General features: G+C 33.6%; 1 protein-coding gene across 6 annotated transcripts in view; it reads right to left on the reverse strand.

The window, feature by feature from the left end:
- Positions 1-657: 657 nt before the first annotated feature.
- The window catches only part of LOC118194215 (cullin-5-like), a 67,554-nt gene continuing 40,228 nt past the window's right edge, over positions 658-27,983 (reverse strand). For 4 of the 6 annotated variants that reach the window (XM_085826220.1, XM_085826217.1, XM_085826219.1 and 1 more), the window contains 7 exons: positions 27,863-27,956; positions 27,361-27,491; positions 20,861-20,968; positions 15,003-15,067; positions 14,723-14,849; positions 12,692-12,877; positions 658-1,027 (listed from right to left, as the gene is read on the reverse strand). In XM_085826220.1, the coding sequence (XP_085682346.1) occupies positions 857-1,027; positions 12,692-12,877; positions 14,723-14,849; positions 15,003-15,067; positions 20,861-20,968; positions 27,361-27,491; positions 27,863-27,956 (882 nt within the window). In that variant the 3' untranslated portion in view covers positions 658-856. Of the gene's footprint in view, positions 1,028-1,090; positions 1,600-12,691; positions 12,878-14,722; positions 14,850-15,002; positions 15,068-20,860; positions 20,969-27,360; positions 27,492-27,862; positions 27,957-27,983 lie in introns of those variants that run through there. The other 2 variants (XM_085826218.1, XM_085826216.1) reach the window with 2 other exon arrangements.

The following is a 27,983-nucleotide window of genomic DNA, read 5'->3' on the forward strand; positions in this document are numbered from 1 at the left end:
GCTTGCCCGAGTTCAGCCAAAAATCCAACTGACACTGTCTATAATGTGGGGTCAGCGATAGGCATCTTAATGGACATCGGCAGCATATACCAGCATTGGCCAGTCATCTCTGAATGGTTTTTCTTGATACCACTGGATGCCTGAAAGGTGGTAAATGGCATCGAATCGTTAGTAGTGACGTTGTTGGTGCGGAAGTGGCCACTCTTATGAGTGCACGATCCTCACATTCATTCGTGTACCTGGAATGCCCTGACTCTATCTATCCCTTCTGTTATTCATAGTCCTCAACACTGAGCAACTACCATATCGCTCTGCCCGAGATGGTGGCCAATATGCATGTTTGACCAACCTGCTTCTCTGAGGCCTACTATACGCCCCTTCTCAAAGTAAGACAACTATTTGTACTGCTGTCGGTTACATCTCAGAGGCATCTATAGTCACAATACCATCAATCCAAGTTTAGAGATTCGTTCAAATAGCCCTATGGCACAAGTAGTCATGCTTCAAAACTCTTCCAACTGTACACCTCATATGCCCACAGCACACTTACCCATGTCTCATTGCCGTTGAAATTTAAATCATTCGTATATCTCTTGACCACATTCCTGCCAAGTTTTATGGCTATGGCTCAATTTCTTCTGAGTGCATATATATATATATATATATATATATATATTTTTTTTTTTTTTTTTTTTTTTTTTTTTTTTTTTGTGATTGACTGTATATCTCAACATTTTTGTTCTATAAAGTTAAAGATTAAACAATTCTACTTTGACAAATAAATAAAAGTTGACACAAAGTAATAAAAAATTAAGTAATTTATTTATTTACTGCTAAAAGTATATTTACAACAAACTTAAATTATTAGCCAGACCCATCTACTAGAAATTAAAATACTTATTCTATGCAGTGAGTTTATCGAAGTAGACTTACTTTCTATTTCATTATTCTTGACCATTGGTAGACATTCTGCTAAAATATTTTCATTAAATGCTGTCACAAGCACACTTACACATGATTCAGTCAACTATTAATAAAGAAAATATTATTAACTAAGAGCTCAGATAAAACTTAATTATATGCAGCTTATGCACAGCTAAAAATAATTGAAGAAACTATTTAGTTTGCATATCACAGTTATTGAAACAAAACAATCAAGATATTTTTTTATTTTTTCTATTTAAAAAATTCTCTATAGAAAGATACATATGCTAACTTGAAATTTCGGGTGAAAAGATATTTATTTATAAAAATCCAAGTACATTCCTAAATAAAAACTAATTGAACAGATCTCAGTTAACATTGATGACTGTTGATCATCATTAATTAAATATTAAATATGTCACTTATCTCTTTTAACTGTGATCTTGCTTTTAAAGAATTGTCAATAAAATATTTTTAAAGTATATACAGTACAAATTCTGAGATATGGACTTAAGCAATTCTGGATTTTGGAAAGTTTCTGGATTTCAGATCATCAGTTTATACAGTCAAAAGTCTTTAATCCGGACTCGTTGGGACTTCGGCGATTCCAGATTATACAGTTTTTCCGGATTATAGATCATCAGTTTAAATCTGGTAAGATGACGTGCAGAAATTCTAAAATTAAAAATTTGAAACCGTAATTTAAGAAATAAAGAACAATTATGATCTAAATGGTATCAAAATTTACCAAAAAAAAAAAAAAGGTTAATATTTATTTGTTTACTTTATTAAACATTTCTTTCAATGCACGCATGCGTAAAGCATACATTACGCATAGTCGAAATTAGAAAATTGCAACCAGAAAACTATTTGATGTGTGTTCGTGATATTTATAATGAAGAGGAATTTTTTTAAATCATATCAAAGACAGAGTACATCGAGATGAAATACTACGTTTAGTAATGAACTATAAGCCGAATAAAATAAAAACATCTGCCCCGAAGATAAGAATAGTGCTGACAGATCAACTTCCAGTTCATTGCGCACCGCGACGTTCTCCTCCCCCGCAGAGCAGTGTGAAATTGATAAGCAGATTTTGGAATGGTTAGAGAAACAAAGGATATGCATTTATCCATTTTTTGCAGCAATTCCACTTTTTGTTTGATGGACATCGAAACATGCTTTCACTTTGTAGATCCTTTGGCAGTATCCAGCATCGGAAGTTCTATTTGACATAATCGAAAGTTCAAGCTTACTTTTATAAAATTGCTCTAATAGTCTACAAAAAATAATAAGCTGAATCCAATTCGAAGATTAAGGAATAATGCAATCTGCAACATTAACTGAAATAGATAATTTTAGCTTAGCTTATACCATCCGTTATACATTAAACATGCATGCGTAAACATACTATGCGCATGCGTACACACATATGCACATGTATAAAGGTATTACGCGAATGCGTTAACGCATATGCGCATGTGTGAACGCATTATGCGTTGACGCATGCGCAGAAAGTTTTTAACTTTGAGGTCCGGATTATAGATCATTGCGGTTTATGGGCATCCCGATTAACGACTTTTGACTGTATCTAGTACGATGACATGTAGGCATAGTAATATTGCTGCTTTGCTCATTGTTTAGCTCAAACAGTAAAATGGCAACCCCCCAACCAACCAAGGGACAAAAGTCTGTTTGTGTCCAACATCAATACAACATCAATTATTGTCACTGGCCACGCGATGTGACTCCCTAGCTAGCAAATGTTAGATAGTAATGTGCAGAAATCTCAATTAATCACATTTATGGCACATGTGCTTTCTTTTCTTCAGCATTATAGTTTCCGTTCCTACACTTCATAAGGACTTTTTTTTAATTAATTTATTTTATTTACTTATATTTGTTAATTTATTTTGTGTTGATAGTCAGGAGATGCAATTATTAGATCATTCCCAATATCGAATTTTCGGATTTTGTACTGTACTTCAGTTTTAGTCTTTGTTTATGGAAATAACTAACTTAAAATATATATTTTATTAGAATTCATTAGAAAAAATTTGGCACTTTCTGATTATCCACATCTTTACAAAAATTTGCAAAATTATTTGTGGCTTTGAGAATGGACAAAAAATTTTTGTTTGGCATCTTTACAGATTTTAGGTACTGTATTGCTCACAAATAATAATAAAAAGGACACTTTCTAAGAAGCAAGGAATTTTACAAGGAAAAAAAAAAAAAAAAAAAAAAAAAACAATCTATACAGCCAAAATTTACATCTTTAACAGCCAGTACAAGTGAAACAGTTAAATATATAGCATATAAATCAATATGCAACTACCATTTGTATGCAAATGCATTAGTTGGCTGTTGGCTGCATGTATACTTGAAAATATGGCTAAAACATGGCAATTTTATGACATGCTGATATTGGAGAGGTCCAGATAATCAGAAAATACCAAAAATTTATCCGCCTGTGATTCTGTCATAGATTTATAGTAGTTTATAAGTTTTCCTCGCCTATTTTCTAAAACTGCAGAATATGATCTTTTTCGGAATCGAAGAAACAAATTTTTAAATAAGGTAGAAATATTTGGTAAAAATTTGGTAAGAGTCCTTACCAGCCCAGCATTGTATTCACGAACATATTTACGGTCCAATTTCGATGTGCTTCTTCGGAGAACAATTTTGTCGGATTTGGTTCGGTGAAGGAAGACCGTGGTCAAGAGCATGTCCCTTGCATAACTGAACACATATTCCTCTTGCGATGTTAAATTCATCATTGTTGTCGTGGTTCGATTCTCAGCAAAGGCCTTGCATATTTTTCATCGTGCATAAACAACCTCTTTTAACCAAGACGGGGCAGCCAGCTTGGCTAAACCCCCACCCGTCTCCCTGTGGAGGCTTGATCCCAACGTTCTTGAAGGAGACCACATGAGGAACGACGAGCAGCCAGTTATTTTCAGGGGACAACATTTGCATAATGCAGTTTCAAACCCTCCAAATGAATTCTGAAGAGAATTTTTCGTGCACCCCCAATTCGACTTTTGTTCTCCCCTTCTGAGATCTCTCCAATATTCTTTAGACTTAAATCCTGTGGAACATGCATGGAGTGAGTTGTAAAAAAGAATGTGGAAATATGACAACAATAATTATTAACAAGCAAAGCAGGAAGGGTGTACTGAACCCTGGTGTTGATTAGTTGTCGCTCCCGACCTGCGATGTTTTCGGTGGGCTTCTGCAGACGGGATTTTAGTTGAAGCCTGCTGTAGTCTTTGGTTTTTCGCTGAGTAACTGGATGAAAAAGAGATAAAAATCTTTGTAATTGTGCAGTGCCCTCGCCAGGATTCGAACACTGTTTCGTGGTGTCTGTACAAAGCCTGCGTAAGCATTTTTTTTCCCTCTCTCTCTCTCTCTTTCGCTCCCCAAGAGCAGTGTCAACACTCTACGAGGGGAATATCTGTACTTAACCCTTTCACCGTCCTCTCCTGTCAGCGAAGATTTCCCCTGAATTACGGAGAAGAAAATAGAATTCGAAAGTGTGCTTTCTTGCTTCACGAGTGTGGAAGGGGCATTTTTTGAACATTTTGTCTCTGTTCAATGAGAAGAGAGTACCAAAGGGGCTTTGTAATTCTGTCTCAGATTGCCAGTTTGATAGTCTTTGAGAGGAGCGTAAAGCATTCCTTCCCCCCTCCAGCGGAAGAATCTTTTCCCAGTGCATGGAAAAAGAAGCAAATGAGGTCTCTGAGAAAGTAGTTTTCCACTTAAAAAAAAAAAAAAAAAAAAAAAAAAAAAAAAAAAAAATCAGAAAAGTGTAAACTGAATTTTACAGAGAGAACTCCGGTGCGTTTCGCATGGGCATTCTTTCTATAAATCTATACGGGTTTTTCTTACGGGTACCAGTAATTTTGAGGCTAACTGAGAAATTTTAAGTGCAGGCACGGTGGACGTCAAGCAGCCGAAATACACACTTCTGCGCCATTGCTCTGCTACGTCACAGAAAAAGGACGTGGTGGCCATTTTACTTTACAGACACCCGACAGGCTTTGAGGCGAGGAAGATAAGAAAATCGGCGTACGCTAGATTTCGCGCGCTGTTTAAATGTACCCTACCCCACTTTTCGAATTTTTGACCCCGGCGCAAGCGACCGCAATGCGAGAAACATGCGAGATTCTTCTTCCATATGAATATAGAGAGAGAGAAATATGCGAACTTCTTTTTCCATTTTCTTCTCTCAGCCCCGACATAGGCCCCTCTACTCGTTTAAAGCTATGTTTTCGACACACATGATCATGTCTTCCAGTTAGACGAGAAAGTGGAAGGAAAAATCACTCCCAGGGTGAGAAAAGACTGGAACTATGCACAGCGCTTCTTCTTTCTAGGCTCTACTAAGTTGTTTCCAAGAGCGCTTCTTCTACTCATTTCCTCCCGCCTTCTTTAGCATGCCCAAATATGTATTTCCTTATCCCTTCCAGCATGCATTTTTTCCAGGAAAGGTTGCTGTAAGTGGTAATTCTTGTTTTATATTAACTTTATTTCTATTCCTCTCCCTTTGCGTATAGCCCTCGAGCATTTTTTCTTTGATCTGTAAAAGATACGAGACTTACGTGTTTCCTTTTTTTTATTGCAAAACGAACCTTACTTTAGACATACGATGAATTCTTTTGGAGGAAGAGTGCTTTTTCCATCCTTTGCAGCCAACCCAATTCTTCTTCTGGGGTTCTTTCTCCCGTCTGAATGTCACCTTTGCCCTCTGTGGAAGACTTTCTAAGGGAAACTGCATTTTATCTAAACTTTCTTAATACACTGAAGGAGGAGAAGAAAATTATTGGTCACTGTTCTTCGCAACGAATCCTTCTTTTTTATCTCCCAGGGAAGGTGCTCCATCAGTGCGCTAGGAAAGCGGGAGAAATACCTTATACTCCCCCTTTTGAACAAGCCCCCGCAAGCGTTCGGAAAAAAGAGGAGGAAAAAAACCAAAGAGTCAGAAAGGGTGCTGTAAAAGAAAGAATAAAAACGGCATGAAATTGTTGACCTCCCGCTGAAGAAAATAATATTGAACTGAGGCCATACACATAGTAGAGAAGACAGGAAGAAGTTGGTTTTTTGGACTTACTGTACAGCCTCATTAATCAAAACTTTTCTCTCTCTCTCGCACTCTCTTTCTCTCTCCTTTTTATTTCAAATATTTAAGTAAGTCTCAAATGTCATCTCTAAACTCGAAATGTTTTTCATTAGTAAGTATGCTGGGGTGAACTTAGTTACAAAAACAGGGCTCGTGTAAGACTGAGAGGTTAACGAGAGTGTTTGAGAGAGGAAGACGACGAGAAACAGAAGGGTGAAAGAACATGTCATGAAGATTACATGCTAATGCCTGTTTTAGCTGGGCTCGAACCCGACTACATCTTTTTCGGTGATGAATTCATTTTCGAGGTTTCCAATGCCAGCGTTTCGCCTTAGAAAGTCTTCCACGAAGGCATTTTGCCCCTAATAAATACTGCTACAAGACAAATATAAGACAGAGCAGACTTACAGTGAAAGCCCCCGCAAGCGGTCCGCTGCCCATCGGAGAAGGCGTTCTCGTCATGTAACATTGGGGTTCCGGGTAAACAGTCTAAACTTGAAAACAGAATCAAAATTTAAATTATATGATACTTGTATATTAACCCATTACTCTGCAATACCAAAAGCTTCAATCTATTGCATCTTTGAACAATGAAATATATTTTCAACATCAGCAGATTGACGGAACTGGTTTTCTGATTCCCATGGATACTGTTTAGCAATCACATTCCAAAATTTATTAGATTGTTATTCTCTGCGGCTTTTTTCTATCTCTGTGCGATTTCTGTTGAATAAGGCAAGTGACTTATCTCAATCCATTTCCCAGTTCTTATTCTAACACTTTGCTGGCTCTCGCTGAAATTTTATTTCCAGTATATGGCTTCTGTCATGAATAATTTCCTACACACAAATTTTTGGCAAAACAGCATACTGCTTAAATTAATAGATTATTTCTAATACATTTCTCAGCAAATCTAGTGAAGACAAGATGAAAAATGCAAAAAAAATTAAATAAGGTGAATAAGCTCTGTCCCTTAAAACATTCCACAAGAAAAGATCCATTCCCCTCAAAAATGATGCAATGAAAATAAGTACTTGCTCTAATTGATCTAAAAGTTGAGACTGCAAATTAAAAAATTGGCAATCCTTCCTCTTCTCCCCCCCCCCAAAAAAAAAACTGAAGAGAGAAAGTAAAAGAAAAGAAAAGACAAAGGGAAAAAAAAAAAAAAAAAAAAAAAAAGAAGTCATTTTTTTTAGAAGAATCTGCAGCAGCTTCATGGTTTGATGGCCATCTACGAGAACCAGAGTCAGAGATAGTATTTTTGCTGAGTTTCAGCTAATACATAAGCACCAATTTCCTTTCAATAAAATTCTTATGAAGGTGACAGTATACTGAAATTTTCTTTCTACTTTCATATTTGCATCGCGAATTGAACTAACAGAAGTTGTTAAATATTTTCCTACACATTGTTTTTCCTACTTATTTTCATTACATTTTAAGTTCCAGCATTTTTTGATAGACAATCATTATATTACAGTCAAAAGTCGTTAATTCGGACACCCATAAATCAGAATGAAATATAATCTGGACCTCAAAGCTACAAACTTTCTGCGCATGCGTCGCGTTGACGTTTACGCGTTCGCGTTAAGATCTTTACGGCTGCGAATATGCGTGTGCGCATGCGCATAATACATTTACGCATGTGCATTTAATGTATAATGGACAGTATAAACTAAGCTAAAATTATCTAATTCGGTTAATGTTGCAGATTGCGTTGTTCCTTAATCTTCGAATTGGATCCGGCTTATTATTTTTTGCAGACTGTTACAGCAATTTTATAAAAGTAAGCTTGAACTTTCAATTATGTCAAATAGAATTTCCGATATATATTTACTAATATGTAAAGGATCTACAAAGCAAAAGTATGTTTCGAAATCCGAAATATGTTTATCAATTTCATGGCCGGAGGGGGGGACGCCGCTGCGCGCAATGAATTGGAAATTGATCTGTCAGCACTATCCTTATCTTCAGGGCAGATGTTTTTATTTTATTTGGCTTATAATTCCTTACTAAATGTAGTATTTCATCTCGGTGTACTCCGTCTTTGATATGATTTAAATCAAATTCCTCGTTATTATAAATATCATGAATACACATCAAGTAGTTTTCTGGTTGCAATTTTCTAATTTCAACTATGCGCGTGTTGAAAGAAATGTTTAATAAAGTAAACAAATAAATATTAAGCTTTTTCTTTTTGTAAATTTTGATACCCTTTAGATCATAATTGTTCTTTATTTCATAAATTACGGTTTCATATTTTTAATTTTGTAATTTCTGCATGCCATCTTACCAGATTTAAACTGATCCGGAAAAATCGATAATCCGGAATCACCGAAGTAATGACGAGTCCGGATTAATGACTTTTGACTGTATTTGTCTTAAACTCAGTTTCAAAATAAGCACTCGTGAATTTAAGCTGCAATGAAGAAACTACACTAAAATTTCTACAAAAATACAGTATTTTGGTGCAAAACCACTAAATTTTTGCTTTAAATCTGTTCTTAAAGCAATCACCACAAAATTTTTCACAGAACAAAAGAAATGAAAATTTGTTGTGTAAATAAGTTTCCCGATTTATTTTTTTTAGGAGATAAATACCTAATTAGAACATAAAAGATGTGTGTACATAACTTTTTGAAATTTTAGATCAGCATTATTCTCTGTCTGTCAAAAATCATCAAATTGTGCGAAGAAGGCTACAAAAAATACCGCTTTTCCGCTTAAGAAGAAGAAATTATAGAAAGAGGAATTTGAAAAATCTTTTAGAATCATTTTTTATAAAATCTTTTTAGAATTTCTTGTTTTCAGTTGAAAACCTTCTACAGAAAACTATGAAATATACAGGGTACACTTAAGCCCGATACCACCCGTTTAACTGCCGAACGGCTGCAGATATATTCATAAAATTGTGTCTAGGCTATGTGCTACTTGATGAGACAGCTTACACCTGGTGCCTACTTGATGAGCTAGCTTACAGAGCCACCTGGTGAACAATGGCAGAGTTAGCCTCTCTATCTTAAAAGCAATATGAAATGGGGAGAAAAAGTGAATTACAAAACTGTAGAGCATTGTCGATACGAATATACACCTTATGAATATGAATGCTAAAGACAGAACACTGAAAACGCACATTTGTTTCTTCGCTATTTCCAAAACTGTGACGTCACAAAACTTGAACAAAAGGAGAAAAGATTATTTTTCGGATGAAAAACATGGCCATATCGTGGCACAGCGATGTCGCATGTAATTCACAGTCGAGTGGAGTCTGGTTCAAAACCCATGGGGTGCATCCTTATACTGATTGTCTTTACAAACAGAGATGATAACATACAGATCACGCACAATCGTGTCACAAAACACATCAATTCAATGCAACTTGAGCTTGGTATGTGAATTTGTGCATTGCAAATAGTGTACGAAACGCCACGCCGTTTCACCTGAGCTATAAAAGAGATATGTCCTCATGCTTGTATGTTGAAGTTCATTATCATGGAGCAATTTTCAAAAAATGATTATTGAGAATCTACTTACATGAATGTGAGCACAAGGAATGATCAGCAATGCAGTTGCATCGGCAATGTTTTCTTGCAGGCCTGCATTCTTCATAAAAAACTATCCTACAGGTTGTGAAACGTTTAAAGGAGATAGGCTGCATGACTAGCTGACTTCGAACTGGCAGACCAGCAAAGGTAGGGCGGGAAGTGCAACTGGAAGATGTCTTATCATACGGCCTCACATATCCAAACAGTAGCACAAGCGAGATAAGTGAAAACTGTGGTCTTTCAAAAAGTTACTTTGGGAAAATCCTAAATGAATCAGGTGCTCATCCATACTGACCAACACCTATTCAGGCATTACTGGGGAATGCCTAGAGATGTTTCACATAATGCAACTTCGTCATGAACCTGATAAATGTCCAGCCAAAATTCTTGGCAGGTTTAGTGTGGACGGATGAGGCATGCTTTTCGCGAAATGAAATATACAATAGGCAGAACACCCATTACTGGGCACTGGAAAAATCCATCATGTTCTGTCAACGTTTGACATCAAATACAGTTTTCAATTAATGTTTGGTGGGGACTTAGAACAGGCTAATTGGCTCAATATTTTACCATGATATGCTAATGGCCTCACAATAGTGAGAACTTCTGTAAGACATACCAGATTTTGCTGAGAACCTGCCGTTGCTTCAACTCCCGAATGGTTGGTTCACCCATGACGTTGAAAGTGAACCAGTACCTGATGGAGGAATCTGGAGAAAAAATAATCGGGTACAGGGGTTTCGAACAGTGCCCCCCCCCACGTTCACCTCAGACTCCAATGGAGTTTTTCCTGTGTGGATACCTCAAACAACAGGTGTGTGTGACCCTTCCACAAGCACTGCAACGACATATTACAGATGCTTGTGCAAAAGTGTCACCCGCTATGCTACAACATGCAACATGAAGTTCTAACAAGGTCCAGATGTGCATTTTAGGTGAAGTTTAAAACATCAAAAACAAAGATAGCTGGTGATAACTAGTTGTCTTTTTCTTTCTAAGATTGTTTCATGACGTCACAGTTTCGAAAACTGTGAATAAACAAATGCACATTTAAAACATTCTGTTCTTAATATTCATGTCCACGAGGTGTCTTTTTGTACTAAATCGATGATGCTCTAGAACTTTGTAATTCACTTTTTCTTCCTATCTCATACCGTTTTTGAGATAGATACGCTGTTTTCCACCAGGTGGTGCTGAAAATTATCTCACGTAATAGTGCATAGCCACTTTACTATACCTGGACACCACTGACTATAGCCGTAGCCGTTCAGAAGTTAAACGGGTGGTAGTGCACTTTAGTGGACACCCTGTATATTTTAATATTCCAAAATTCCAACTTTTATTTTTAAACCTGAAAATATTACTTTAAATGAATAACCTCAATAATTATCATTCTAAACATTTAAAGGTACTTCCTGATTACCCAAAACCCTACCGAAAATTCTCAAACTCATCGGTGACTAGATAGCAATAATGCATTAGTGAATTTGGAGAGAAATCTTTGTTTGGGTATCCTTATGTGGAGCACAAATGCTTCTCCACATTCTTGTTTTACATAGAAAAATTAATTTCTCAGAGGAAATTACACCAACTGATATTTGTGTTTGGAATACTACCAGTTTTCTTTATAGAATATCTTTGTTGTACATTCCACTGTCCAACAATACATAGAGCAAGTAATTATCGTAAATTAGATATAGGAATATTCAAACAAATTCTAACACTTTTCTATCAATTTTTCACTTCATATGTCTATAAAATTTGGTTACTTAAAAAGTACAACTTCAAAAAATATGAATTTTTGCATTCTCGGTTATTGGCCACACTACCATATTTCTGAAGAACTGCAATACTTTCTTTTTCATCAGCCCTAAAACATCTTATTTTCTTAATTTTTCAATGATGTAAGTACAATATTTAGCTTATGGAAACAGACAAAAATAATTACACAAACTTAGCTAATAAAAGCTGTTTAAATGTTATGTTTCAAAAGCACATTCAAAAAGCTGTGCCACTGAGGGATAAAAGATTTATACTAGCCCTTTATTCAAAATTATAATACCGTTGCATTTTTCTCTTCACGTATCTTTATATGGATTTGAGTGAATAAGATCACAGCACTTGATGAAAAATAGAAACACAATTTATTGGCCAGTATTATTCAAGACAGCTTCAAAGTAATGCTTTTTACAGTCATCGAAGATCTACTACAAACATGCTGGAAGAATCAGCGACACAGCCTTCAGGTTATCTGGCTATAACAGTGGAGACAGCTTCACAGTAAAACACCAGAGTACAGCTCCTGATTCTGCTCGGTCGTTCTCGGTAGTCTACATACTCTCGAGACTCTCCACACTACAACTCGCGATGCACTCGACAATACACAAAAGCACACCTCCCGACTCCTTGGTTCAGTGATTGCCGGAGCTCAACACACTCAAAGATCAAATTTGGCGATGTTCTAACTCAGAATTCCCAAAGAGGCTCTCTCGATGCACTCGACAACCAACTCAGCACTAGATTTGGAGACACTCGCTCAATGAATTGACTAGAACTCTGTGCGAACTGACTCTCCACATACCAGCAGAGTTTATATAGCTTTTGGCTTGTGTTCGAGAACATTCTGGGCTAAACCAGTAAGAATTCGTTTCAGAAGGTTCTCCATCTGTCTATGGCATATAGTCAATTTTGTCGCCAAATGTGGAAATCCTGTCTTCCCTTGCCTTTTTTTGGCAACCCTAAGACTACTTTGCAGAGCAGCTATCTTACTGAGGCTGGGCATTTCGTACCAATACATTGTAAAAAGTTTGAATAATTTTACATTCAAAGAAATACTCACATTTTATTGCACTTTTAACATTTCAAAAAGAAATAAAAAGATATTCCTTTGCCATCTTCTTAAGATACACTTATTAGTTTATCCAACTAGCAGATTTTCCCATTGCAAAAGAACAGGAAATTTGCTGCTTTTTGCAAATTCATATCAAAATTGCACCATTTAAAAAGATAAAATGAAGTAAAGATATTAATATTAATATTAATATATATATATACAATAATATATATTAAAATTAAGCCAGAAAACATTAAAGAAACTACTTACCGACTGTACAGAATGAGATTCAAGGTACTTAGCAGCCCGCTGCTCTTCCTCTGTCAACTTCTGCTCAGCATATTGCATATAGTTTTGAACACCATTTGCTTCTAAATACTGTGGAGCTTTAACCCTATAGAAAGCTTCTGTTGCATCAATGTACGCCTTTTCAAAATGATCTGAATACATCTGCAACTATGTACAAGAATAAGCACATGCTGTTAGTTCTAAATTGAAACTAAAATATTAAACATAAAATTTATTGATTTTATCTTCAAATACTAGATATAGTTATTTACATCTTCAGTACCTTCAAATAAGAAAAATCAAGGATAGGGAAATTTCACCTTCCTTAGCATGTGATTTCATGGTTGAATCCTGGCGACGGAATTGTTCTAATAAATACATAAATGCTCTACAAGTGGCACTTGTATTAAAATATAGTGAATGATAATTCATTACCACTTGGATTTTACATTTGAGTTTCCAACTTTTAAGTTGCCCTTTAGTGAGGGTAAAATGTAAAGGACTTTTCCCTTTCCTTACCATGTACCTTCATGGTTTAATGGGAAGCATGTCTGGCTGGAAGTAACTGGAAGGTTCAAAGTTTGAATTCCAGCAACAGCATTGCTCATTTTTCTTGTTTCTTGCTTAGATAAATATCTAATAGCTCTGCAAGATACCAATCAATTTCGAGGTGCAAGCAACAATAAAATAATTTAGGCTATAACTACAAGCAAGTGCGTGGTGGAACACCAGCATAAGTGGATGGAACAACAGAATATTACCACCAGGTTGTACAGGTATTTCCACTACATTAACTCTGTTTATGTAGATTTCTGCAGTTCTGCTCTAATTTTGAGGGAGGTCACCCTGGAAGATGGCCCGAGGGTCTGCCACCTCCTTTCCACAGCACTGACCACTCGAGAGAAGAGGCTATAACTACAATAGCAATTTTATCCTGGAGGAAGAAGACAAACTTTGTGGGGCAAGCAAAGAATAAGACGTGAAAGTTCACAAAATCCCTATATTAGCAGATTTACAGAAAATTTCATGATGGAAGATAATAATGTTTGGGGAAGGGAGAGAATCTGCTAGAATTGCAGCAGCAACGTTGTAACTAGTACATGACAAAATAAGCATTATTAGATTAAATTTACATTTATAAACCAATCAAATTCTATGAACACATTCAATAAGTTTATTTTTGATCAAGATTATGATCTGACTAGATTGTGTTTTTTAATATTATATCAGATATATGCAGTTTTTTTTTTTCCCACTTAAGTAGAACACTTTAAAAAAGAAAAGAAAAAGCATCATTTGGCATCAAAATTGTTTATTGGCACTGATAGCAACAGAAGGCAACTTTATGTAACTTCAGCTGGTTAATTCAAAGTTTAATCTTGGAGTTTGGATCTTGGAGTCAGATTAGTTTGCAGTACATTTTTTGGATATTTTAAAAGAAAATGGCATAAAAATATAATGACATATTTAAATATTATGTAGTAATTATAACAAAATTTAAAAAATCATATATAAAATCTAAAATTTATGGATTTATTTGCATTGACAGAAAAATTTGATAGTTGTGAAGCCTCAGAAAATTCCTTAATGCTTGGATTTTTGATTATTTTGCACTGCATTTTTGCAAAATTCTAATGGAAAATTACACATAAAAAAAAAAAGAAGAAGAAGAAGAAAAAGAAGGAAATATTTTGAAATTTGCCAAAAAAAACTGACAGTTTTAAAATTTTAAAAATTCCTTAAAATTCGTGAAAATTTGTGTCATGATTAAGTTAATACCCTCATTAAAACCACAGCAAACGCAACTTTTTTCTCAACACTACTGTATGTAAGATAGTATAAATTGTCTTTACTGATACATAATTTCTTATAATCATGTCTATTACAACTATTACTTAATCTTACTACATGTGAATTTGCAAACTGACATCATACAAACTTCTTTTCAATCATTTTTAATAGTAAATGTCTATTCTATGTTTGAAATAGCAAGAAGAAAATACAAATACATACTACTTTCATTTGTTCCATTTCTTTTGATGTCAGTCTTCTCCTTGTACGTGCTTTCCTAAGCACAATCTCACAGTAATTCGAAAAATATTCAGGATAATGAGACTGTGAACGTGTTTTGCTGCCAGCCCTATACACAAGAAAACATTAATACTCAAAATCAGATCTGTAAGAATTTTTCAAAAATTACTAAAATTGCTTTAAAAGTTGCACTTTGATAGTTTATGTTACAGAGTAAAATAACCAATTTAAGAAATTTACATGAAAACAGAAATAATCTTACCCATTTTGTTTTGCAGTTATTCCTAAACTGAAAATGGATGAATCATTGATAACTTGCTTAAAGGCCTGTGAAGGAAAAATTAAAAATATTAAACAAACAGGGGAGCATTATAATTCAAAATCTGCCTGTTAATATCAAAAAGTAATAAATCTTTCTACTACAGCAAATAGAATAATGGAATTCAATAAGTATCTAATGCAATAATAAAAACCACAATTAAATGCATCACACACTCCAGTAAATCAAGTCAGAAAGCTTAGAACTTTCTGACTAGGTTTATAAAGTGAGGCATACAAATTTTAAATTAAAAAGAAAAAGATTATGACACAGTATTTATATAAACACATAAGAATAATAGTAAATTATCAAATTCAATTAAGTTTGCTCTAAAAAGATTGTTTTCTTCTTCCACTATAGAACAGAATTCTATTGTAACATGTGAAAGTTCTGAGTTTATATTCTTTTGCTATTTTATTCACTTTAGCTAATATCAAAAACCAATTTTGAATTTGATTTGAAAATCAAAGTTATTAACATTTCTAATAAAGTCAAACTCAAAATTTAAACACACAATTCCCCCCCCCTCTTTCAGAGTAAAGTTTTATAGATAATTCCACAGTTAAAGGTGAGTATCTTTTATCTAAGCATTAATTCCTTTCTGTCATGTAATTCAATTAACTTGATTGAATGAGTTTAGATTCTTACTTAAATTCAGTTGTCTTATTAAATTAGTTTTGTTTGCCACTGAATTTCATATGCATATATACACATGGCTTTAAATATTTGTTAAGCTAGAAGAATTTTGTTTTTAAATAAATAAATGATTTAAAAAAAAAAAAGCAAAGTCAATCTTTCAGTTTTATAAACTGTATATGTACTTGTTATATGCCTTAAAATGAAAAATAATTTTTGCAAACAAAGTTATATAATAATTTTAATCTTCAAAATATGGGGAAGGGGGAAAAAATTTTTTCCATGCTCTCAAAAAATTCAATTTTCTAGACATTGTTGCTTATTAATATCAGACAGATGAAAAATTACCTTAGCTATCAGTTATCAAGCTCAAGATGTTTGCCTAAAACATCATAATAGAAGTACCTAGATATGAGACAGATGGGAAATTTCTCATCTGCCACTTAAATTGAATGTACCTTGAGCATCTCATCACTACTTCAAAGAAAATAAAATTTAAGTGATTTTTATGAATTCTGTTGACTGTTTCTTAAGAACGAAGAATAGTTTCTTATCTTTCATTTTCCGTAGATTTTAGGTAAAGTTCTGTCCAGTTAAAGACTGCTATGAATCATAACTGTCAATGACAGCCATTGAGATTTAGAAATAGTTGCATGTACACTTTGCTATCTTTCCATAAAATTCTGACTTTTGGATTTCAGCAATTTTAATTCTGCTTGCAATAATTTATGTTAAATAAGTATTACTGCTACTAATCGGAATTTTTAACATGACAAATTTTTTTAATAATTTCAACTAATTTAAGCATAGCACCAGAAACTAATACAGTACAAAGTCTGAAATCCTGACGTCCATTATCCGGAATGATCTAAAATCCAGACCTCAAAAGCCACAAAAACTTTTTTGGGGGGGTATATTTTTTTTTACACATGTGCATTTGATTTTTCCTTCCATAATAAAACACGTGGAGATTTTCATTTAAAAATTTCGATTCTTAAATTCATTTAGGCACTAAATAAAATAACTTGTTATGGAAAAACAATCATGTAAGCATAAATTTGTGAGATTAATAATTTGGATCTGTAGCTGTCTGCTTGGCATACATCTCAAACCGAAACACTCACCTATTTTATATCCATGATGTCGACCTGGCAAGTCATTATTTATTATATTTTGCTTTCTTCACTGCATGTTTATCAATACATGACAGCTTCAGTAATAACTTATGCAATAATATTTAAACTTTTTTTTATATTAGTAATTGAATAACAAGAGTATGGCAACCTTTTACGCTTAGCAATGATTATAGATTTTTAAATGCTTTAATAAATGTTGACAAGGCAAATTCAACAAAAATTTCTTTTCATATTCTAAAAATAGATTTTGTTAATGAAACTCATAGGCCAAAAGATTACATTTAGTGCTATTTTAATTAAGAATAACTGATATGTTATTCACCATAAACCCAGAAGCGGCGGCAGAATTTAGGGAAGACGAAATTTTTAGAATTTGAGGAAGCACCGAGCAGGAAAATTAAGGGATGAGAAGTTTTTTATGATTTAGAATGGATGCAAAGTTAAAGTGCGGTGAAAATTTAGAACTTGGGAAGGCACTTTGTAGCAGAATTTAAGACCCGTAGAGACTGCATTATGTGATTTTAGCGGCGGCCCTAGATAAAGCATTAAGCTACGAACTTTAAAGACATTCAGGTACAGTAGACTCCCGATTATCCGCGCCTACCGCACATTTTTTTTTTTTTTAAAAAACAAGCGTAAAGCAAACAAAATAAAAATTTTCACAAAACTGAGCGAAACGGTAAATTTGCTAACATCGTGCTTATTTATTGCAAAAATATCCCAGGCCTTCTCGGAACCTTACCCTCGGCCCCTATGATGAGTAAGTGATTACTCACGCTTGCAGTGCCCGCTCCACCGCCCTTTCTCGTCTTAATCTTACTGACACGTTCACTTCCTTTCACTCGCCATTGTTAGTTTAAGCCTAATAGTGTTTGTGAACCGGTCCGAGTTAAATTTCTTATCTTTTTATTGTATTCAGTGCTTGTGCTTTTTGGTTTTGTGTTTTTGTTACTCATTTAAAATGTCAGGAAAATGAAAGAAGGTTGTGTTGACGATAGCGCCAAAACTAGAATTAATTTCCAAAGTAGCAAACAGCGCTACAAGGTAGCATATGGAATTGGATTACAGAATCGCGGAAACAACAGTGCGTGACATTCTAAAGCAAAAAGACAAACTGGTGAACTTTGCATCAATGTCGGATAGTGCTTCCGCAAAGAAAACGCGAAAAAGTGTGAAAGGTTCTACCTTTGATGAGCTAGACACGGCATTGACAGAGTGGTTAGCTGAAGTACGAAAACAGGGTACTCCTGTAAATGGTCCTATCATTGCGGCGAAGGCAAAAACCTTTTTTGAGTTGTTAGGCCTGAAAGGAAATTTTGATGCATCTTTTGGCTAGTTGACTCGTTTTAAGCAGCGACATGGAATTCGAGAAATTGGACTTCATTGGGAGAAACTTAGTGGTGACCAACAAGCAGCCGACGATTTCCACCATGAATTTGAAGAATTTGTATTAAAAAAAAGAGCTATCTTTTGATCAAATTTAAAATGCCAACGAATCGGGACTTTTGTCGACAAATCGGGAATCGCACTTTAGCATTTGAAAATGAAAGTAAAGCGGCGGGTTATAAAAGCAGCAAAGCATAGGATCACTATCATGTCTTGCAGTAAGGCTACCGGTGGACATAAACTTAAGACTTGTTGTCATTGGAAAGTTTAAAAAAAAAAAAAAGAGATCTTTCAAAGGCACAAGGATAGAAAATTTACCCGTTGTTTACTTTAACCAAAAAAAGGAATGGATGGACCGAAACATTTTTCAAGAATGGTTCGAAAACATCTTTTTTCTTCAAGTGCAAAACATCTTAAATCGAAAAGCCTGCCTGAAAAAGCTGTGCTATTGATCGACAACACACCTTCTCAGTCAGCAACAAGCATGTTAAGTCTTCTGATGGACAAATTTTTGCAATGTTTCTCCCCCCCCCCCAAACATTACTGAGCTAACCCAACCCATGGAACAAGTAGTCATTGCAACAATGAAGAGAACATACAGAACCAAGCTGCTAATGACCAAAATTGAAGAAGGTTATCTGAAAGAGTTTTGGAAACACTACACAATCTTCGACAGCATCTACGATATTGCATCTGCATACAACTCAGTGAAACCGTCAACCCTCATAACATTATGGAGAAAACTCATGCCTAATGTTGAAGCCAACAACAACCTAACCCCTTTGAGTTGTAAAGAAGAGAAGGAAGCTATAGAGACGCCCACAGCAACTTTTGCCGATATGGTGAAAACAGTTCCGAGTGGTGAGAACGTTGATGCTGAAAGCATTAACGAGTGGTTGGAGTGTGACGTCAACGAACCTGACTTTGAACGCTTGACAGATGACGAAATTGTGAAGAAAGCAAGGGGAGAGACCGAGAATGAAGGACAGTGAAGTGAAGACGAAGAAGATACTGTGCATATGCAGAAGACTCATGAAGTGGCTTTGCACAAGTCTACAGATTACTGAGCTATTTGGAAGAACAAGACGACACGGAGTTGGCCGAGAAACTTATGCTACGAAAAATGCAATCTCGGATCAAGAGAAAATGCTTCCAAAGCACAAAGCAAACACAAATGACTGATTGTTTCAAAAAGGTTAGTTTTACAGTTATGCTTTTGTAATTACATAATACATTACAGTATTAAAACAGAACATATGTATTAATTTTTCTGTGTATCCTTGACGCCTCTCGTAAGTATACAAAACACTTTTCTATTTTCATTAACAAAATGCATTTTAGGATAGTTTTGAGTGATATACTAAAATATTAAGCGTTAGTTAAACATTTCCCGCTGTTTATTTTACATTTTATTGTATATAAAACGATTTTTCAAAGTTGGAATGACTGTTTTTTCTTTTGCTATATCCGTTTTTAGCTTTTTTTCGGATTATCTGCGATTTTTGTTATCCGCGGCGGCCGCACCACCCAATTCCGCGGATAATCGGGAGTGTACTGTACAGCAAACCAAAGGTGAAATTTTCCAATTAACGGATTTTGTCAAGAAACGTGGAGAAGCGGTAAATGAAGATGATATAAAAGAAGTTTTTCATTGCAACGACAATGCCCCAATTATCAATCAATTAATGGACAGCGAAATCTGTAGTATGGTTCAAGATCCAGAAAATACCGCTTCCGATAGTGAAGAAAGTGACAGAGCGGTTATTGAAAATGAAAAAATTTCGATTTATAAGTTAGTTGGTATTCTCCACACAGCAATTACAGGACTTGAACAGTGGAACTTTGTAACTGAACAAGAAATTATGTCTGTTTATAGAATTAAAAAGAAAGTATGAGCACAAAAAAATAAAGCAACTTAAACAACTTACATTGAAAGAAAGGTTTAATAAAAAAAAAACAAATAAATAGTAAGCTGCTTTTTTTTTAAAATTAATAAATTTTGATACTTTTTAGATCATAATTTCTCTTTATTTCATAAACTCAAATTTCATATTTTTAATTGTATAATTTCTACATGCCATCTTACTAAATTTTAACTGATGATCTAATATCCAGAAAAGTCCCAAATCCGGAACCGCTGAAGTCCTGACGAGTCCAGATTTCAGACTTTGTACTGTATAACTGCATTTAAATCAGGCAAGTGGACAAATGACTGTGGGAACTGCAACTGTAACTAAGATTATATAAAAGCGCCGTCTAGAATAGGGTGTGATCAGACGAAAAGTGAACAATCATGAGGATGGACGTGTACAAAATGTTTTACAACTATTCTTTTACTTTTATTTTCATTCTTATGTAAATAAATTCTAGTTTTAACTTCATGAATTGTAGTCATGTTTATCATCAAGTCTTCCCTACATAACAGATAATGTAACTGAGTGCAATTTTTTGGTCCATTTCTAATCTTCCGTGCCTTTTCAAACATAAACTTCACCACTATAGTCATAATTTTATCTCATTTTGTGCTTTTAGAGAGATCTGAACTAAAACAAAAAAGACAAAGAAACAAAAAAATTTATATACCTAATCATAACTATATACCATATGGTAAATTTTTTAATTATAACATAATATGTGTAATACCTTATCTCTTGATGCTGTGAACCTAGAGTCATCATTAAATGCTTCTTTGACTAGTTTACTAAATCTTATAAATAATTCTATTGCCTGGGCAACATATTTTTCACAGTCCTAGAAAAGACAGTAAACATAAAAACAAATCAATAAATGATAAAATAAAAAGCATTTGTTATATTAAAAGAAAAAGATGAATTTTGTTTAATGACTCAATTTTATGTACTCGCAGATATAATAACACAATTGCAAAAATTTATATTCTCAAAAAACAAAGGAAACAATTTTCATATTGTTTCTTTCTTTAGAATAGCATATTTGTTTAGAAAACCTACAGAAACATTTGTTAGAAAACCAACAGAAAGAATTTTTTTGAGTATTCATAATTTCAATCCTTAGATTATTTAAAATTTCAATGCCTTAATATAATTTATTATTACTCAGGCATGTCTCTTGATACAGCTATTATCTACATATACTTTGTTAAATCATCATGCATCTTCTAATATAACATACCAGTAGTTCTAAGACACATTAGTGATTTTCAGTTCTAATAACAGAGAAAAAGGATATGATTCAAAGAAAATACAATGAATGAAATCAAATGTTTAAATATGTTTAGAAAACTGTTTTTTAATGAGAGTTTGATCTATTTGCAATTTTAAATTCCTATTTAAATTAATAATTTGAAAAATATGCAATTATAAGATCCATCAATTCTAATCTGTTTTTAGTAATGTTTATACAATCGTTAACAAAAGTTGAATCTTAGATTTAAAGAAAAAAAGTATAAATTATTACTGGGAAAAGCATACCTAACTGTTAAATTAAGTTTGCTGAATTAAAACTTTGCTTGAAATTGTTTCCAAAGTTATACATATGATACATTGATAATCTTGACTCGACTGGCTTACAGCTATTCACAGCCTCATATCAATGCTCAAAAGGGTGAATAACCACTTCTGGCACCTTTCTTATACAGTTAGCTGAACAACTGTTCCACCAAATGAGCATATCAACTTAGTATAGTGAGCAAGAGGAATTAAAGCCTCTAAATAAGATGAAAACTGAAAGTTGGAAAATATTGCTAAGCTGCGTGTAAAAAAAAAAAAAAAAAAAAAAAAAATTGTTGATTTGTCAAGAAAACACATATACAGTAAAAGCTCAATTATCCAGCATTCAAATAATCAGAAAGTTTAATTAACGAGAATATTTTAAAATTTTAGTAAATTCATTGTTATTATTTACAAAAAATTAAATAAATGAGAGACTTTTACAGCCATCATGAAACACACAGGGACTATGACCCAGAATTTTTTTTAAAAATGTCTTCAAAATAGTGATATTTAGTCCAAATAATGGATAGATATGATATCACATTACAATCATAAGATCTTTGCCCTGTTTTTATGGAAATCCAATTAATTTTCAAAAAGCCTTTTTTTTTTCTTTTTGTAAAGAAGGATGTAAGTTAATAGTTGTTTATTTGTTTTTCTTTCACATTTTGAAGGAATGATTAAAATTTGGGACTTGCCCTAGATGAGCAAGCAGTGGGTTATAGAGGCAATGCTAAATTTTTTGCCACAGAGTACCTACCTAAATTTTAAAAATTCCACAGCCCTTAAATTCTATCGCCAGTGCTATTTCACTGTTTGTAATCATTTTGGTGCCAACCCTGGAGTAGCATTTATATTTATATTAAGTTATATGATCCTGCCAAAGTGTGTGTTAATGGGCACAATATGATATTTTATTTGAAAAAAAATGGTTAAACACTGGTGATACAACATGAAAAGTTTTGACAAGTAATTTAAGCTTTTTTAGATAGTATAGCCATAACTCGTATCCTGCGATTAACTAATTTAATAAAGAGTAACCAGTTCTTTCAAATTTTGGCCAGAATGATTAGCAGAAATTTGGCAGGATCTCCACCAACTTTCATGGTCTATGGCAGCGGTTCTCAACCTTTTGACTAACGTGTACCATCTAAACAAAAACTGAAAACCTTTAGTACCATCATTACAAAGTACTACTACATCACCACTCTTGAACAAAGCTCAGATCGCATAAATTTACAAGTGTTAGAGAAAAGACTCAGTCAAGATGTTGGGGTTTTAATTTTTGAATTCAATAGTTAAAAATACTTCGCTTCTTTACCACCAATTTTTCTCTTGTGTACCACCCAGAGATTTCACTGTCAGATAAGATGTATTACTTTTACATGGTTAAGGCCTATGACTATAGATCACCTTTTATGTCTGAAATGCATTTTTATTCTTTAAATATTCATGACGTTTAGATAGGCTTTTGATTCAAGCTGATAATAAGCAAGATGGCAGTTTTCATAATTTTATAACAGATATCTTCCCCACATTCATTTAGCTTTTCTACCATGTTTACTTTTATACCTTCAATTATCCCAAATTTTCCCTTACTATTCATTTCCTGAGTTTTCCAGATTGTCGAGTTTTTACTGTAATTATATTATTACTTATCACTTTGGGAAAAAATGCTGAATATACAATGTATTTTGGTTTTGAATAGAACACATTACGGAAAAATCATTTATACCATGCACAGAAAAGCAAAAAATACATATCCAAAGACAGACATACAGTACATGAAAATATAAATACATAAGCAATACTTTAATAAATCCAAGAAAAGCAAATATTATATAACCATTCATTGAGATGCAAACTAGATTTTTTTCCCTAGTAAGGCCACTGCCAGTTTTAGAATGCCTAAAGCAGGTTTGATCTTTCTTATTATTAACTGTGTTTTCAATCCAAGAGATATGACTGTTCACTGTTGGATTTCTAAACTGACAAATAAATAAATGTATGTATAGATTTAAAAATACAGTGATTTATATAAAAAAATATCTTCATAACAGCAGATATCTTCTCTGAGACTGCAATGGTGGTGACTCCAATACATGGTAAATAAGTCACAGCTAGTAGGGTTTTTTACTTATTAATGTGCTGGTCATTTCTGGAAAAATTTTTGTGAGTTTTGCAACCAGTATTACAGTTCCCACTCTGCTGCCATTTTGTAATTAAAATAAAATGAATTTACATTTCATGACATGTTGCAGGCAGTGGAATTGGAATACCTGGAAATATTTGCATCCATTTCTGCTTGTCTGACTGCTCTGTCTGCAGCTCTGTTTCTAACTATACAGTGGGAAGCTACTATAGTGGGGGATTGTAGATATATACAGTTTTTGCATTTTCTTGATAAGAGGATAGCTGCATTTCTTTTATAGGTGGCAGACTAGACATGTAATTAAAGTATATGCAAGTTTTTATGCATCTTGGTACTTATATGAGTCATTGCTACACATATAGTCACCAATTCTGTCTGAAATACAGTTTCTATTACTTTGTCTGCACATTCAAGTACTAGTTTCAAACTTATTTTGAAGAATACAGTATCTACTTTTCACTCATCTGTGTACAGTTTAAAAAACGTATTTTCCAAAATGCCATGGAAGTTGGTGAAAATTGTTAAATGTCATCAACTTAGTGACAAAAATTAGCACTAAGGCCAAGTAAAAGGAATTTTGCTGTATCTCCAGTTCTACAAGAGATATCCTTAATACTGCCACATCAATTGATTTAGAAGTTAAATTGCTACAAAATAATACATAAATTTAAAGACTAACACATAAAGCAGCCACAAATCCTAGATTAAAAAAAAAACATAATAAAAAAGCATAAAATTACCTTACAAAAGGCATAAAATAAATAAATACAAATAAGCAACAACACAAAAATATGTAAAACCAAATTATAAACACATAAATACAAATAGCTATATAAATTACAATGACATACACTATTGTAAATCTGTATACAAAGAAAGACAATGATTTACAATACTCTCATATTTTTTAACAACTCCAATACCTGTTAAATGTTTTTTAGTTCACAAAAAAAAATTTAAACAGAGATGACTGTGACTATAGCCATTGGGGATCACAGCTCTCAAACATACAAAAATTTATTAGTTTCAAATAGTTAATTTATACCAAATATATTTTCATTAGGTAGTTTGGTTCCTTATATTTGTGCAGAGTTAGGTAGGCCTGAAACTACTAAAAATTTGGAATATTTAAGGAATTATGTAAGTTAATATACAAGGTGAGACCAAAAAGTGACTCACCCCTCCTTTCAAAAATGAGAACAGCCGATGACCTGACACATGCACATTACGATATTTGGTACGCAACGTTGAAGTTCAGGGTCATTTGAAATTCAGAGTCAGTCAAGTTTCTTGTTTCCTGTTTGTTTGTGCAGTCACTTAAACCTGAAAAGTGTTAGTGCATTGCACAATTTACCAGAAAACAATAATGAAATTCTGTTTTAAAATGGGTAAAATTGCTACATGAACCTTGGAAATGCTTCGAAGTGTGTATAGTGAAGACACTTTATCTCACAAGATAGTATTTCAGTGGTTCAAACTTTTCCGTGAAGGCTGTGAAAGCATGGAGGATGACATCGCAGTGGAAGACCAATGATGAGCAGACTGACAGCAAATGTTGAAAGAGTTAGGAAGTTATTGCTGCAAGATCGCAGTTTGTCCATCCGAATAATGGCAAACAAACTGAATCTTCCTCATGAAATCTTCTGAACAATATTGATGCAGGATTTGGGTAAACAAAAACTTTGTGCGACGTTTGTCCCTCATTACTTAAGCGATGAACAAAAACAGCGGCGATTGGACTCCTGTGGCGACTTGATCAATGCAGAAGATAAAGATGACACATTTTTACAATCAATCGTCACAAGAGATGAAACGTGGTGTTTTGTGTATGATCCAAACATGAAACGCCAAAGCATGGAATGGTGCACTCCCTTATCGCCGAAATCAAGAAAGTTTCACTCCAAAAAATCAAAGGTTAAGACAATGTTGATTACCTTTTTCAAAGCACAGGGAATTATCAATAAAGAATACATACTGGAAGGTCAAACAGTTAAAGGTGAATTTTATTGAAATGTTATGAAGCACCTCCTGGCTCACATTCGTTGTGTTCGGCCCCATCTCCCTGCATCAAGCAAGTGGTTTCTGTTGCATGATAGTGCACGCCCTCATACTGCAATGTGTGTTAGATGGTTCCTCGTGCAGCAAAAGGTTACGGAGTTATTTCACCCTCCTTATTCCCCTGATCTTGTGCCAGCAGACTTTTTTCTCTTTCCATGACTGAAATTGGCACTAAAGGGACACCGATTTTCAAGCATCTCAGACATTCAAGCTGCTGTTACCAAGGAACTTAACACAGTCTCAAAGGACTAAACTATAAAGTTTCTAGATAGTTTCTAGAAACTATAAAGTTTCCAGAACTTGTATGAACATTGTCAGAAGTGTATTGTAGACAGCGGGAACTAGATCCCGCCACCTACAATACACTTCTGACAATATGCAAATATATAATATTTTACATGTAATGGTATTTATATGTAAATATATAATATTCTGGTATTTATATGCAAATATATAATACAGTTATTACTATGACATCAGTCACCTTACTTTTTGGTCTCACCTCGTGTAATTCCATAGCTCACTCAATAATAATAAACATTCTTACTTATACATATATATACACATACACATGTGTGTGTATATATAGTATATATATATATATCATGTACAAAAAGGATAGAGAATGGCCTTATCAACACAAAAAACTCAAGGCAGTGACCAGAACAAGTTTGAGAAACACTAACTTAGAGCATAAAATATGATAAATCAATCATGACTAATGCATGGATAAAAGCAATATAAATTTAACTGATTTTCAGCCTCCTTATCTATCTATTTTCCTACATACAAATTAATCTTTTTTTTTCTTTTGTTTTTTAAATTCTGATTTACATATATTATTTCTAGCTTAGATAAATGTAACTTGAAATCCTTTCCCAAAGAACTGATCCAAACAGCTTTCGATGCAAAATATTGGAGGTTTCCTCAGATGGCCAACAGAAGTAGGAAAATTGCCAGTGTTTGGTGTGGGATATAATAATTGGTCTTATTACATTATCCCTATTTCTTCCCCCAAAGAATTGACATGCAGGGATTTTCACACCAAATCCACAGTTTCTAGGAATTAGGGATGGGTTGTTTCTTTGTTTAGCACTAGATTAATGTAATTTGATAACTTCCTATTTCTTTAGCAATTCTGAAGGAAATTTCAAATACTGCCATTATTTTGACTGAAAAGCACTGTAAAAGGTATCATCATTAAAGACTCTGAAAAAAAATGTAAGTTAAGTAAAATATTTCATCCCATCAGTAAAAGATATAGAATACAATACTATAGCTAGAAACTAATATCTGAATTAACTAATTTCAAAAAGAATATTGGAACAGGAACTTCTCTCCCAAAATTTCCATAACTCTTTTCACTTAATTAATCATATAAATTATGAGTCAAATTCCATACGAATGAGCTTAACATCATCAAATATTAATACATAATGCAATTAATTACACAACATAAATACCTGAGTAATAATGGGTGCAGCAGCCTTCATTTCAGCTAAACCTTCACTAATAATATAATGCTCTAAATCTCTTAGCATAGGACTAATACCATCTGAAGCTTTGTCCATCAATTTGAACATCAACTGAAGCTCTGAAATGCAATTCCGTTTTAAATTAAAAACTACAGAATAAACAATGAAATTGGAAGAAAGAAAAACATCCACAAAATTTTCATTCTTTAAAACTAAAGAATTTAAAAAACTAAAGAATAATGTAAATTAAAGAGTAATATTAAAAACTAAAGATTAATGTATTATATTTTTACAAACAACAGCCCTTTTCTAAAAAATAATTTTCAACTCACTTGTCTGCTATCAAAATTACGATAACAGTTAACTAATAAGCTTTTACCTACATGCAGATAATAAAGTTTTAAAATTCATGTTAAGTAAGTCTTGTTAAACTTACTTAACATGAATTTTAAAACTAAATTTTAAACTAAGTAAGTTTAACAAGACTTACTTTCTGCCTCATGATTTTTTATCATTGCTGGACATTCTGCTAAAATAACTTCTTGAAATGTTGTAACAAGCAAATCTACAATGCATCTGGTAAACTAGCAATAAAGAAACATTTATTAATT

The sequence above is a fragment of the Stegodyphus dumicola genome, chromosome 11, assembly GCF_044657685.1.
Source record: "Stegodyphus dumicola isolate Sdum_Otavi_A_Nest chromosome 11, ASM4465768v1".
NCBI classification, from domain to species: Eukaryota; Metazoa; Arthropoda; class Arachnida; order Araneae; family Eresidae; genus Stegodyphus; species Stegodyphus dumicola.